The following is a 16,496-nucleotide window of genomic DNA, read 5'->3' on the forward strand; positions in this document are numbered from 1 at the left end:
AATCATCCTACTACCTGTCCACTTGATCCTATCCCCACTCACATACTTCAGGCCATTTCTTCTTCAGTCATACCTGTGCTTATTCACATTATCAACACCTCTCTTCACACTGGTACATTTCCCACAGCATTTAAGCAGGCTCGGGTAACCCCACTGCTTAAGAAACCCTCTCTAAATCCAGCATTTTTAGAAAACTACAGACTGGTATCCCTTCTTCCCTTCATTGCAAAGACACTTGAGCGAGTTGTGTGTTCAACCAACTCTCTATGTTCCTTGCACAGAACAACCTCCTGGACAACAACCAATCTGAGATGTCTGAGAGACATTTCTAGCTGGATGAAGGACCATCACCTTCAACTCAACCTTGCTAAGACAGAACTGCTTGTGGTCTCAGCCAACCCAGCACTTCATCACAACTTCTCTATACAGCTGGTTTCGTCAACTATAACTCCTTCCAGGACAGCCAGGAACCTTGGAGTTGTGATGGATGAGCAGCTAAGCTTCACAGATCATATTGCTACAACGGCCCGGTCCTACAGATTTGCCTTATATAACATTAGGAAGATTAGACCCTTCCTATCAGAGCAAGCTGCACAACTCCAAGCTCTTGTTCTCTCCAGACTGGACTGTTGTAATGCTCTCTTGGCGGGCCATCCCGCATGTACTATAAAGCCTCTGCAACTGATCCAGAATGCAGCAGCGAGAGTGGTCTTTAACGAGCCGAAAAAAGCTCACGTTACACCTCTCTTCATCAGTTTACACTGGCTACCAGTAGCCGCTCGCATCAAATTCAAGGTACTGATGTTTACCTACAAGACAATCACTGGCTCCGCACCAATATACCTAAACTCACTAGTTCAGATTTAAGTGCCCTCCTGAAGCTTGCATTCTGCAAGTGAATGATGCCACGTGGTGCCATCCCAAAGAGGCACAAAATCACTCTCACGGACCTTTTCCTGGACTGTGCCCAGCTGGTGGAATGACTAATAACTAATACTAGCACTTACCTATTCTATTCTATTCTATTCTGTTCTATTCTATTCCATTCTATTAAAAAAAAAAACCTAGCTGTGTACTGTGCTAGACTAACTGAGACTTGTCACAGCACTTGTATACTGTTGCTCTCTCGTTCGTCTGATTGCTTCTGTTCTCCTCATTTGTAAGTAGCTTTGGATAAAAGTGTCTGCTAAATGATTAAATGTAAATGTAGTCTCACTTGGAAGCTTTACAGACTTCAGAACAGACAGCTAACGTAAGTAATCGTTCCTGAATCATTAACCCAAACAAAAAATAATGTTCACACTTCAAGTCAGCATTATTTTTAGTATCATTGAGATGCTATTATAGTTTACTAATATTTTTCTATTACATTTTCTTTTTAATTTTAATTAAAGTATTGACATTGAATATGCCATTTGTATTAGCTTTATTTTTTTAAATAAGTCTATAGAGTTTTTGTTCATTTTTATAGTTTTAGTTATTGTAGTTATTTAAAAAGTTTTTATTTCAGTTGTTGTTTATTCCATTTCAAGGAATGTTTTTTTTTATGGTTTTGGTTTTAGGTTTAGTTAACTATAATAACCCCGTGTGAAGTCAAAGTGCCCAATTGTGATTGAATACACAAATTAATTTTTTGTGTGTTATCAGAATAGACAGTATCAGACACTGCTCTAAAAAGGTGTCGTTTCTAAAAAAATATATATATATATCACAACATCTGAGAACATTAATGTAGAGAGAGAGAGAGAGAGAGAGAGAGAGAGGCTTTCCTGGTTGTGAAACATATATATATATATATATATTAAACTAACTATCACTAAAATAACATTGGCCAAGGGTTCTTTTCTCTAGATTATTGGGTCAAACACACCTTTATAGCTTTGCTGATTGATTGCCAGTTAATGTTAGAACACAACAGACCAATCATAACACAGTTTAGAGATGAATTATATGCAGCTCTAGTATTTTCAATGTTGTGAATTCATTTTTTATTTAATAAATGTTTGCATAATTCGTGTTGTCCCTTATTAACAAAAAGTCATCACAAAATAATATTGATTTCTTCTGATGTTGTCCAAAACCCCACTTTGCCTGGGGCGTTTCCAAACTTTTGGACTTCTCTTACGGTCATTGATGTTTTCAGACATTTCCTACAGGGTTTATTGGTGTTATAATTGTTGGGATTATGATATTAATAATTATCACAAAACCTTTCGGCCTTAGTAAATCTCTCGTCAGTATTTGTGACTTGTTTGTAATTGGAGGAAACATGTTTATATGCTGCATCAGCACAAAATTTCCAGAATATATAATACTTTTATACTTTCTGTGCACTCCTGTGCTGCCCCCATCTGGTCATTTTACATATATCTCTGCACTCTTTCATTGATTCATGATGATATAGTCATAATCCCACTTACTCAGAATGCTGAATCACACACACACACACACACACATTTACGGGGTAAATATTGATCGTGTGCATATTTGCTGCTACCAAGGATCATATATGGTTAGCATTAGGGTTGGGGAATGACTTTCTGGCAACAACAAATCATAAGGTTTGATTTCATAGAGGAGCTGCAACCCCTTTGCCTGGCCAAAAGGTGTCACTCTTCTCATTTTACAGTGGTTCTAAAGAGATATATTATACAGGAAAGCTAACTGTAAGCATTCCAATATGTGCAGCCCTAAAAGTAACAACTTGGACATGGCCAACTTTGCTCATGGCACTTATTTGCAAAAACATTTTAGTTAAAGCATCTACCAGAAGAGCTTAAGTGCTAAAACTAACCAGTGGAACATTGACCTCCACATCCAATTCACTGCTTCAAACCACAAGATGTTTTGATAACAAATTATCTGAAAACTTGAGATGGTCCTAACTGCAGATCCAGATCCAGATCCAACTCCTCCCACCTTACATACACCTAAACCTACAAAGTTGCTGCCTTAAATTTTTAAGTACAATTAATTTAGCTGTATAATTCATTTCAACTTAAATTGCATTAAACTGACTTAAAAACATCAGTTGAATCTTGTAGAACTTTTTTTTTTTTTAAATGTAAAAATTACTTAACTTTGATTATTTAAAGTAATGTAAAACATGTTGTCATGACTTAATGATCATTCCATGTTTACAGTGTAATTATGAGATACTGAATCATAATTATGAGATAAAAGTCAAAATTATTGCATACAATTATGTCAAAAGTATGACTTAACATCTTATAATTTTTACTTTTGTCATAATTTCTGACATTTTATCACGTAATTGACTTAGTAACTCATAATTTTGACTTTTTGTCTCTTTTTATCTCATTATGACTTAGTATCTCATATTTCATTTTGATATATCACAATTATGACTTTCTATGTCATAATTTAGATTCACCAAAGCACGACTTTCTTTCTTATGCAGCAGAAATGGGCTTCCGTATTTGTTAACAGAAAAGACCAGGTTGTGCCCAATCCCCTGTAGCCTGACCTTTAGAAATTATTTTCAAAACGGTAATCATGATTCGAAAGCGATAAAGACAACAAAGTTCATATTTATGCAAATCACACAGCTCCTCCACTCTTGTAAGTCTTTTATGGGGTTTTGACAAATTGGTTATGAAGTGTGTGTAACACTCATATCGTGTGGATGCACTATTAGCCTCTCGTCTCGCTATCGTCTTGTAGAACGCAGCTAATAGACGCACATAAAGGATGCGGCAGGTCTGTGGACAATGGTGGAGGAACATGGCACTGATCTAAATGACAAAGGTTCTGAATGGGGCCGCGATGGCAGCGTCGAAGGTGGAACACAAGGGCCAGGCGTTGCTATGGCAGGACGCAATAGGAGGGGGACACTGGGATGAAACAACAGGCATCTTGAATGGCAGGTGTCTGTTTGAAAAAGAGGTTGAAAATAAAACCACTACTCAGTATAGGTCCATATTTGTGTACGTTATTTACGTATAGGAGGAGTTGATTATAGTTTAGTGTCTGCAATATTTTAATAATATATCAGCAAGAGAATAGTTAAGTCATTAAAAAGGCTGTGGTTTAATTTTCTTCTTGGCATCACAAAATATCTTGACACAAAATCCATCATCTAGTGTGTGTGAATATGTAATATAAGCTTATATTTCAACTGCGGAAATATTAATCTGTCTTTCAATATTTCTGTCTTTCTTTACACGGCTGGGGTTTATATTTTATGGTTGTGAAGAGCTGTATATATGTGCACACAGGAAAGATATTGATATACGTGATACTTTCTGTGTATGTGTAAAGAAACAATTCATGGTCCAATAAAACATTTATGTTAAATTATGAGTGGATCTAAAAACTATTTGGACCTTTATGATAGAAATAAAGTTCCACTGTAAGTTTCTTTTGAGTTATAAATGTAACTACACTGTTCAAAATGTTTTTAAAGTTATAAAGAAATGAATATTTTTTCAGCAAGAGACTGCATTAAATTGATCAAAATTAACAGTAAAGACTTTTACACTGATAAAAATAAAATCTATTATGAATAAATGCTGTTTTTTTCTGTTCATCAAAGAATCTTTATACATAAAATGTATAATGGTTTCCACAAAAATATATTTTTGACATTGATAATAATAAGAAATAGTTTTGAGCACCAAATCAGCATATTAGAATGATTTCTGGAGTAATGATGCCGAAAATTCAGCTTCGCATCACAAGAATCAATTACATTTTTTAATAGATTAAATTAGAAAGCAGTTATTTAAAAAAAAAAAATTTTTACCAACCTCTTTTGAATAGAGCTGCATTTAGGCATTTTAGAGTTGTGTAACTTAGTGGAACATGACCATAATTCTTTGTACTACACCTGCTGTTACTCTGATAGGACACCTGTGTGAACTGAAGGGGAATTGACTTCAAGTTCATACATCCACTAAAAATCCCCTTGGGAGCAGTTATTACAAAAATGAGAAAAGTGAAGTTAGACCCAGTAAAGTTCCAGCATCATTTTGTTTCCAGATGCAATGATGCATGCACAGAATGCAGTAAAATCCAGATATTTTAATGGTGGCTTTAATGCCCAAATACATTTTAGGACCATTGTCTTTATAGTCAACTCTCAGTTCAGTGTCCTTTTGTCCCAAGTCACAGCCTGGATCTTTTTGTCAGTAATGGAACCATACTGGATCCAAATGTAGAATTTTAAAAAATGATTTCCAAGTCAGATTGAAGCAGTAGGTCAGGTGTTAGGAAACAGAACAATCACTTGAGTTAATGGCAGTTATGTGGGTGTATGTGGCTGTGGGTGCCAGCCAGTGGTCTACTCGAGTAAAATGACTTAATCATATATGTATGTATATATATATATATATATATATAGAGAGAGAGAGAGGGACTTTTTGGTGAACTCTCAAATTTTACTATGCTAAATAAAACTATGCTAGTTTTTATTATTATTATAAAAAATAATTTGTTAAAGTCCCCCTGTAGTCAAATATTTTATCCCTTAAAACTTATCTTTGATAATCAAAATGACATATTTAAATGTTTTTTCTTGTGAAAATAATTTTCTCATGCCTTAAAATAGCTTGAATGTAACTCAATTAACAGGAGATATTGTATCATTTCATCCAGGAACGCACAGAATTTTCAGAGACAAGACTTTTTACGGAGTCCCCCAAGGCTCTGTACTCGGTTTTATTAGCATAATGCTACAGAGACTCAGACAGCAAGACAAGACCTCTGCTAAAGCGAGCAGTGAAGGGCCTTCAAGTGGAGCACAAGTGCTGATGAAAGAAGGAAAGAGCATGATTGGGCAAGGAGAGAGAGCAAGAAAAATAAAAAAGCTACTTTCTTACTCTACTAAATAACTTTAAATTTATCATACTGCCTCATCAATCTCATGTGGCAGAGATGGAACTGACTGGAAAAATGGCAGATTGGAAAAGCAAAAAGAATAATGAGGAGAAAGAGAAAAGGGGGAGAGGGGCCTATGCAACATAATTAGCCCGAGCTGCTTGGTTACCTTCCAAACACAGCAAAGGATACTCTGAGCAGGAGAAGAGGCGAGGACAGGGAGAGAGAGAGAGAGAGAGAGAGAGAGAAACAGAGGGAGAGAGATATGAAGGGGATGATTGCATTCCACACACACTTGAAGCTCAGTCTCCCTAGGAGACGCACGATAGCAGCATGACAGTGCAACATCTACACTAGAGCACGACTGTACAATTATATGTGCCACACTGAGAGTGTGTGTGAGCCAGAGAGAAAGAGAAGTAAATTTGTCACTTAGCAGAAAGAGAGAAGTAACAGCAGGAGAAGAGCAAAGTAAAAGATATCAAGAGGAACCAGAAAAAGACTGTGGGAGTGACAGGAGAGATGCGCGTGGGGATGAAGTGGGTTTGTCGGAGGAGGTGAGCCGTGCCACTCATACACACACACACACATTTCCAAAAGCTCAGGACTCCCAAGGAAGGAGGAGAGGATGAAGAAACACTCGGCCCGAGTGGCCCCTCTCAGCTCCTATAGCGCCCAGGTGCTCACCTGCCCCATCTCTGAAGGTAAAACGCAATGTTTTTGTGGTTTTAATTACATGTAAAGTACAAATTTGTCCCCAGAAATTTGCTAATCTGAGAAAACGTTCTTTTAAAGTTCTTGAGTTAGTGTAGTCTAGTTATAGACTAGTACTATAATTAGCCTAGTAATTATAATTAACTTTTTTATGAAAATTATAGAAGTTTGCTCATTTAGATAGCTAAACTAGTCTGTGTTCAAGCAGAGATGTAAGAAATATGATGTAAGTAAGTGAAAAATAGAGATATGGACAATAAAGTTTGTAAGTTAGTATGGTGTGAAATGTGTTGAGTGTGTGTGTTTATGTGTGTGTGTGTTCGTTTCCAGAAGTTTGTGTGTTTGCAACCAAGCAGAAAAGGAGCCGTAATCTCACCTCAGCAGTTTATATCACACTTTCGATATTAAATTACATTTTATTTAATGATGATACTGTTTGTTTATTTAAGTACAATGCCGGTTTCATGGTGCTGTTGTATTGTAGTCCTTTAGGGGTAACACTTTACCATTTGTTAACTCTACAAAAATACAATTCATTGTTTATTCATGTTAGTTCACCGTGCATTAACTAATGTTAACATACAATTTAAATGTTAAAAATGCATTAGTAAATGTTAAACAACATTAACTAAGACTAATAAATGTTATAGAATTATTGTTCGTTCATGTTAACTGATGTAGTTACCTAATGTCAACAAATGAAACATTTTAGTAAAGTGGTACCCCTTCATAAATACCTGTATGTACAAAGGTTTGTTTTCAGTGTTTATTTTCATTATTAATCTATATTTATGCTGTATTTCTGAAAATGACTGTGGTTAAACTGAAGGTTTTTGTATTTAAGATTGTGTTAATCATACTGTTTCTTGCCTGTGTGTTTGTGTTTGGTTAAGTTTTAAAAGAACAGTTCCATCCTCAGGGATACTGTTGAAAAGATCTGGTTTTACCACACAAGAGATGTCTGATTATTTTTCACTAGTGTTTTGGTGCTGACTCTGGTTGTAGCAGCAGGTAGCATACAGCACAGTTGCATTATGGGATTGTGTGATGTTTCTGATCACAGTTTTTAAAACTTCCTGGTTGTACTGTTCTCAAATCTGAAGCTGTAGCTCGATTTACATTGATAACCGATGCTTGATTTATATTGATTACATTTATTATTTGATTTAAATTTTGATACATGCGTTGCTCTTCTCAAACAAGCTAATTGCTATAATAAATTGCTAATTTATTTTTATTTGATTTATTCATAAATACATATGAATGAAAGGTGCTGTCTAATACACTACTTCTACAGGTTCTGGTTTTTTTTTTGTTTTTTTGTTTTTTTTCTACATCAAGAATTTAAGTTAAGAATTTAAGTTAAAATGTATGTAAGGGAGAGTGTCAATTTTAGGTGCTGTTACCTCAGTTTAAACCTATATCAAAGCCTTTTATTTTCTGAGACTTTCAAGCATAAAAAGGATGCAAAACACCATTAAACTATTATAAATGTCATCCATATGAATTTTTTGTTTGTTTGTTTTTGGACTGACATGGGGGTGACAGAATTTGCTTTTTGACAGTAAAAAGTACAAATATAACAAGGTCATAGAAACTGATAAAATAATTAAGAAATAATAAGAAAAATAGTTTTAGCAGCACTGCTTGACATATGTCAACAACCAAACTGCTCATCATAATTCAGTGTATATTACCAATTCCTGTTCCAAATGCCTTCTTGTAAAATTATGCTTATGAATCTCACTGCTGTACAATAACAATAGTATTTTGTGCAGTGCAGTGAAAATATGTAGGGGCGGTAAACCAGGGATTTACCATTGATGTGACATTTCTGTGCCTCCACGTCTTGGACCTGCGGTTCCCTGGTATTGTTGGTTTCTGCAGGTTGTTAAGCTATCCAGCAAATCTGCAGGATATAAAAAGTCTGTCAGTGTGGGTGCACACTGTGGGGGCCCTTTATCAGTATAAAATATGTCTAAAAAGTTGTCAGGTCGTTTTTTTTTTCCTTTTTTCTTTTTTCACTTTAAAAATGGCATCATGTGAGTTGAGTTGTGGTTTAGCTGCAACTGTGTCAACAAAAAAAAAAATTTTTGCTCAGCATCAGACAGGACAAAGGTGCTCATATCTGACGTACTTCTTAGAGTCACAAAATCATAACTTTTTCTTATAACTTGATGTTATAAGGACTGTGCATTTTTACAATGCAAGTTTGAGTCAGACTGCAGTATCTTTATTTTAACTGATTCTAATAGCATTATTATATAGTACATGCCGTTTATAAATGTATATCTATAGAGAGACTATATGTATTTTAAATGTATTATTTTCTATTCTCACTTTCTCACTATTCTTCTATTCTCAGTTTTACTTTAATTTAATTTTAACTAATCTACTAACACTAATTTCAGTGAAATACAAAAAGGTATAATTGAAGTGGTGAAATTAAGGCAGTGATATAATTGTAAAAATAAAATAAACACTTTTTATTTTATATATATTAATAAGTTCCTTCCTGTTGAGGGTACCTGTGGCCATGCTCATGTTTGTTTAGTGTGAACACTGGCTTGTAGTATTGGAAGGTCATAGCTTTGTGGATTAGAAGTTATTTAATAAATTGTTGAGGTGAAATTAAATTTATTATATTAATGCAGTTTTGTGGCTTCTCCTAGGCAGAATATTGCTCTTGCAAGGTTTCCTTTACTGTCAGCTCTTTAAACAACATTGAATTTACATACCTTTTTGTTTGAAAGGTGAAAGTCTAGTGCAGGCCTTTCCTAATGCTGTCGATTACACTCTTAAAAATAAAGATGCTTAAAAGGCTCTTCACAGCAACGCCATAGAAGAACCATTTTTGGTTCCACAAAGAACCATTCAGTCAAAGGTTCTTTTAAGAACCATCTCTTTCTTACCTTTTTAAAATCTGAAGAACCTTCTTTCGCCCCAAAGAACCCTTTGTGAAACAGAAAGGTTCTTCAGATGTTAAAGGTTCTTTATGGAACCATTTAGACAAAAAGGTTCTTCTATGGCATCGTGAAGCACCTTTATTTTTAAGAGTGTAGAATACTTAGATTTTCAAAAGCCAACAAGACAAACACATGGAAAGTACAAGAACACCATACCATAATTTCCAATATGTCCAGCCTTTATAAAGTTAGAATCAAATCAGACATTAGTGCAATGTTGAATATAAAGAGGTCAATGACTATGATAAATAAAAGTTATGTATATTATTCTTTATGTAACCTTTATGTGTATTAAAACTTTTATACTGAATTTGATGACTCTTAATACTTCTTGAATTACAAGTTCTTGAATGTGTGAGTGTCCAATAATTTTATAATTAATAATTTTTTTTTTTTAAATCAGGGTATTTTTTTGTTTGCAATATCATCAATTATTATTATTACAACTACGGGTATGTTTACACAACAATGATGTTCTAAAAACAGAAGAAACACATACCTATAGACTGAACATATGCGCATGACATCACTGTTTTAACGTTTTTGTATTTACAAAAAAGATGATAATGGTATCGTTTTATGGGGGCTCGTCCGGGATTAAAAAACAATTTAAACATCCCAAGACATTAAAAAGTTATACAGTTTGTGCTGGTGGCAAAATTACCTTGGTTTTATAGTAGTTTGTGATGGAAGCGGTGTTGCGTGTGATGCTTAGTGTTGCGCTGTCTGTGGTTTACCTTGTAACATTAGTAATCATGGCCTTGTTTAATTTACCTGCACTTTGAAACCTGTTTTTAAAAGTTTGAATTTACAGTTTGCCCTCAAAATGCCTTTGTCATGTAAATGAAAGGCCAAAACGCAAAAAAACATTCTCATTTTTTGTTCAAATCAGTGTCGTGTAAACGCCCCCTCAACTTGCCTTGTTATAAAAACAACAAATGATATACTTTAAGAGACTTGGCTTGACCAACAATCGAGAGGGTCTGCAGAGGTACTCTCTATGATATCATTTCCTGTTTTACATTTTGCAGGCCTCTGCATGTTGAACCACATGATCTTGGTTTGGTGGGCGAACATTTGGTAATATTACAATACAAATCAAAAACAGTTTTGTTCAATTACTTTTTTCTGAAACAAATAAATATGCAACATTTTTCTTTTCAAGAATTTAATTCTTTTAACAAGTTTTTTTCCTACATTATGATACCAGGACATCTCACTATATGAAAGGTGCATTCAAGTCATTGTATGTACGAATCACATTTTTGAATTTATTTGTGAACACATTATGCCATTGACCGAAACACATTAACCATAAACACTCAAAAATAGATATAAAGAAACTGCAAGTAACACAGTCAATTAAACAATTTTTAAACATAATATTTACATTTACATCTTCAAAACATCATTTCATCATAAAGTCTAGTTCCCTGTATTTCAGTCAGGGTAAGATCCATGGCTTAATAGCAGGATTGTGAGCTTGAGTGAGTGTGTGTGTGTGTGTGTGTGTGTATAGACGTGCTTGCTGACCCAGCACACTATGCTAGTGACCATGGGCCAGCGCAAGTCATCTTTTATTCCTGGCCTAGTGTAAATTGATCACTCTGAGTCTACAGCATAACGGATCTTGGCTTTATGATACTAGCGCTCTTCCCTTCTGTTCAATCTCCCATCCACCAATCCTCTGTCTCTCTATCTAGCTGTCTGTCTGTCTATCTATCTATCTATCTATCATCTTCAGCATACTGAGGTGTGATGTTGTATGTACAGCTTCGATGAAGGAGGTCATGACTGATGACAGACAGGATGTATTCTGATTGGCTGATTTTTTGGTGGGCGCCCTGTGGTGTCCAGTTTCTATGTATATCCCGCTATATCTGAATGGTCTCTGTGCTTCTCCATGACCCTGTGGAGCTATTTTTGACAGAGGCTTGTCTGTGCGACGTAGGCAGATTTCAAACGCTGTCCGGCTTTAGTGCTTCACCTGCAGGTAACTGACACTCGCAGCTACTGATCGATACATCCGTACGTACCACAGAGAAACTTCAGGGGCAGCCTCACGAGGAAGTGTTGCTGAATTTCTCATGAATAAAACACATCAACAAAGCACATGATTAGCATTTCTTAACCCTGTCTAAAAATAGTCTGTAAGGCTGTGTTCCAGTATTTGACCAAATAAAAGACAGGAACAGAAAGTAAGTACAGCAGAATTCAAGTGTATTTGCATGTCCTGCTGTAAATACTAGTGCTTGGAAAGCAATTAAGGAACAGCTTTAAAAAATTAGGTAAATTATAGTTAGAAACAAAGTAAAAACAAAAGTTGAAGGAGGACTAGGTTAGAAAGAAAGAAAAGACCATTCACAATTCAGTAGATGAGGTTGGCAGTTGTTTTTGATTTTGAATACACGGTTAGCCTGATGGGAGATTTTCAGACTTGATGTGCAGGTAAGGTTTGTTTTTGCAGTTTTACACTGAAGACATGCTTAATATGATGTAGACTCAAGTGAAGACTCACATTTTAAGTCGATGGTGCTCAAATGAAGGAATTTCCAGGAATTAACCCTGTGCTCATTTTTATTTTCAGCAATATTACAAAAGTTTCTGTTTAATTAATTCACTTGTTCTTTTTACTCCATTTTAACATGGGTTCCTAAAGAGACCAGGCGTGTGTTTCCCAAAACCATCGTTAGCTGACTATGGTTGTTAATTCCATTGAACTCTATTGGTAAAGATGGATGGGAACTTCGATGCTTTTGGGAAACACACCCCAGAACAGGACAGCATACAAACGGAAGTTAGAATCCATCATGGCAGCACTGAAATATTAGTAAATTAAATATTATAAATATTACATTTTAATTTGCTAGTAAAACATAAAGTGTTGCACATTTTATTGGTGCAAAGATGAGTGTGTATTTTGGGTCCCACTTTATATTAAGTGGCCCTAATACCTGTGTACTTACATAGTAACTAGATGTGTACATAGTATGTAACCACAGTGTAAGTACACATTGGTACATAGTATCTACAGCTGTAATGTTTGTGTAACTACACATATGTAACAACCCACTGAATGGTATGTGTAAGTACAAATGTGTAACAGGACATTGGTAACAACACTTTTTGGTAATGAAAGTAGAAATGTGTAACAGGACTAACAGCACTTTTTGGTAAAGAGAGTGTTGCACTTTATATTAAGTAAACAATTCCTATGGATTTACCATGTAATTACTCTGATGTTACACAGCCACAGGTATTAGGGCCACAATATAAAGTGGGACCGTATTTTGTACAACAATTTCAACTGTTTTTTTTTCGTCACTTAATTAGAAGCAAAACAATTACTAAACTGTGTAATCTGTTACAGAGATTACTGAACAGACATATAGAAGTTTATTTTAAATGCAAAGTATTAAAAAAAATCAAAATAATGCTCTGTAAGCACTTGCATTTTTTATAACACTATAAGTGTGTCCTATCAGGTAATGAGAAGTTCCAAAGTGACCAAATGTCCCCACAAGTATAGTAATTCTTTATCTTATGGGGAAAATTTTATATATTTTTTTTTCCTGAGCCCCGTGAAAAGTTTTTATTTTTGTTTGTTTGTTTGTTTGTTTGTTTTTTTAATCTCTTGATGCAGAAAGTTCTCTGTGAAGGTTAGGGTTAGGGGGTAGAATATACAGTTTATACAAGCTTATAAAATAATACATAATTAAGGTTTTTTGAAAATATAAAATAGCAGAAAGTTTTCTATGAGAGTAGGCTTAGAGTAAAAGTGGATAGAAAATAGTTTGTACTGTATAAAAACAAAGTATGTCTATTCCCGTGTGTGTTTGCAAAAGGACACAGGTTCAAATCCCTCCTAGAAAAATTACAACTGTGCTTGATGCTCCATCATTAGCATACATTTTCATAATAATGCATTTTAAGGTGATGTATTTAGCTAACATGTAAATGTGAATACGAACATGTCTTTAGACTAAGTTTTATCATCCTATGAATAGAATATGTACGCTAAACACAGTTGGAGCTGCAGAACTGTGCAGAAGAAGAATAAAAATAAACACGAGGGATTTCATAATCCAATTTTATTACCTGGAATGTAATGAGGCAAGGAAGTATAATGTGTGCTGTAATGGTGCAATACTGATCTGTGTGTTGCAGGAGAGGAGGGCTCAGAATCACATGCAGAGACTCCAGTCAGTGAAACAAGTGGAAATGGCACTGCATACCAGACCTGCGCCAACACAGTGCTCAAGGTGCTGGGGGGTTTGCTGGTGGTGCTGTGTGTCTCCTCGTCCTGGGTGGGCACCACACAGGTGGTCCAGCTCACGTTCAAATCCTTTTCCTGTCCCTTTTTCATCACATGGTTCAGCACCAACTGGAACATTCTCTTCTTCCCCCTCTACTATTCTGGGCATGTGGCCACCACCAGAGAAAAACGGACGCCCATTCAGAAATTCAGGTAAAGTCAGAATGAATGAATCTGGTGGATTATTATGATGTGATGTGAACAGCAGAACATTTTGCAGGAAGTATAGAAGCGAACGTGTGAAAATTAAACATTTACTAATTTGTCTTTAACTAACACTTTTATCCAATGCAACATACTGTACACTTATTAGAGAAACTTCCCCCAAAGCAGGAATGGACAGCTCCAGTCCTGGAGGGCAACTGTCATGCAGAGTTGAGCTCTATCCCTAAATATAAATAAAGTAATCCGGTCTCACTTTATATTAGGTGGCCTTAACTACTTTGTACTTACATCAAAAATAAGTACAATGTACTTATTGTGTTGATATTGTATTGCAAAACACTTTTGCTGCTATTGAGGTGGGATACAGGTAAGGTTAGGGACAGGTTTGGTGGTATGGGTAGGTTTAAGGGTGGGTTAAGGTGTAAGCAATGGGTCAACAGCGTAATTCTAAATGAAATTGCAGAAATTAATTACAGATGTAATTACATGCAGGTATTTTTCAAGTACAATGTAAAAACATGAATGTATACAATAAGTGCATTGTATCAAATGACTGATAAGCACAGTTAAGGCCATCTAATATAAAGTGGGACCTGTAATCCTGAAGAATTTGGTTAGATTTTTTTCAGGTTTGATTGGGGAGTTAAACTCTGCTTTAGTGCAAGAGTCAGTAGAAACAGTTCAGTTCCATTCATGAGCAACTCATTCAGAATGGTTTTGCAAACTAGAGCAACCAATTCATTGAAAAAGTCTGCTCAAAAATGATCTATTAGACAAATTGAACATTGCTATTTTTCATGAATGTAACAAGGAGACTGGTGTGATTTTCAGGGAAAAAATAATACATGTTTTGTTTCCACACACAAATATATTGTGTGTCTATATAAAAGCACCTAGCCATAAGGACCACTTTTCTTATTAATTTGTCTTTTTGGATCCTTTTTTAAAGGAGATTTCAGTCTGTATGTAAAAGAGTGACAAGTGGTAATTCAGTACGAGGATGAGGAACAGTTCCAAATCGATCTCATAAAAAAGAATTTTACGAGTTGGCAATTGTGTATGAATTTCATATGAATTAAATGTACAATGTACAATTTTTAGGAAAAAACACTAAGCTTGAAGGTCCCCACTAAACCTAAACTAAACCCCACTAAACTCTAGTTTCATTTTTGAGTGTCTTTCACACTAAAGCTTTTGGCATGGACCTTGATTTTGGTTCATTTGTACTTCCAAATATTTTAACTTGGCGCGTCACGATTGGTTACAAGACACCTGGGAACCAGCGTTTGCCATCACTGACATCAAACCTGGTTTGAACTTTAACTAACTAATTAACCTTTTAAATCTTAACTACCCCACAGATAACCTCTTGCAGAGTTGCAAATCTGCAACCTTTTGGTTACCAAACTAAACCTTTAATTTCTAGGTTAAAGGGTTAGTTCACCCAAAAATGAAAAAATCCAGTCTGAGTTATATTAAAAATTGTCTTTGATCTTTCAAGCTGTTTAATGCCACTCAGCGGGTGTTGCATGCATCAGTCCAAAAGAAGTTAAATAAAAAGCGCCCATCCATAAAAAAAAGTGTCTCACACGGCTCCGGGGGGTGAACAAAGGCCTCCTGTAGCGAATCGATGTGTTTTTGTAAGAAAAATATCCATATTCAAAACGTAATAATCACTTGAATCTAGCTTGCGCCAACAGTCCTACACGGAAGCAGCTCGGGGCAGATGACGTATGAGTTCAGCGTTGCGCATGCGCCGCTCAGGACTGATGCATGCAACACCCGCTGAGTAGCATTAAACAGCTTGAAAGAGCAAGGACAATTTTTAATATAACTCCGACTGGATTCGTCTGAAAGAAGAAAGTCATATACACCTAGGATGACTTGAGGGTGAGTAATTTGTGGGCTAATTTTCATTTTTGGGTGAACTAACCCTTTAAGTAAAGTAAACAGTTTGCTGGCCTTTTAGAGATACAGTGATCTTTGTGCACTGTTTTAGTCTGAGGTTAAGATAATATTTTTGCACTGAATGTAGTCGGTTGTTTGGGGAGGACGGAATGTCTCTGAAGGTGTTTCTGAAGAGAACGGCGCCTTTCTCCATCTTGTGGACGCTTACTAACTACCTGTACCTGTTAGCACTGAGAAAGCTAACCGCTACAGACGTCTCAGCGCTCTACTGCTGCCACAAGGCCTTTGTCTTCCTCTTGTCGTGGATTGTCCTCAAGGATCGCTTCATGGGTGTGCGGGTAGGTGGAATACGTATAACCCTAATTATTACTTAGCTAGTTGCAGTATTTCATGTCAATTTATTTATTAGGGATTCAAGTACCAAAACCATTTTGCCTCAGCAACCATTTGATTATGTTTGAAGTTGAAATCTGGCAAACAGTTTCTTTGGTACAAATTATATTTGCTCTAAGATTCTTACAGAATCAATACAAATGGATGCCAACAGCTGATCAAAAAGCCTTTTTTTAATTGGAAATTTTGTATACAAG

The 16,496-nt window shown here is 35.6% G+C and overlaps 1 protein-coding gene across 2 annotated transcripts in view; it reads left to right on the forward strand.

Moving 5' to 3' along the window:
- Positions 1-16,496, forward strand: part of LOC107739238 (solute carrier family 35 member F4) — a 30,604-nt gene that overhangs the window by 6,796 nt on the left and 7,312 nt on the right. For both annotated transcript variants that reach the window (XR_001639978.1, XM_016551273.1), the window contains exons 2-3: positions 13,686-13,987; positions 16,026-16,244. Coding sequence is in view for 1 of the 2 variants with exons in the window: in XM_016551273.1 (XP_016406759.1) it covers positions 13,686-13,987; positions 16,026-16,244 (521 nt within the window). In the remaining variant the exon portion in view is untranslated. The remainder of the gene's footprint in view (positions 1-13,685; positions 13,988-16,025; positions 16,245-16,496) is intronic.

This window comes from Sinocyclocheilus rhinocerous, unplaced genomic scaffold, assembly GCF_001515625.1.
Source record: "Sinocyclocheilus rhinocerous isolate Xijiao unplaced genomic scaffold, SAMN03320098_v1.1 scaffold495, whole genome shotgun sequence".
Lineage (NCBI taxonomy): Eukaryota > Metazoa > Chordata > Actinopteri > Cypriniformes > Cyprinidae > Sinocyclocheilus > Sinocyclocheilus rhinocerous.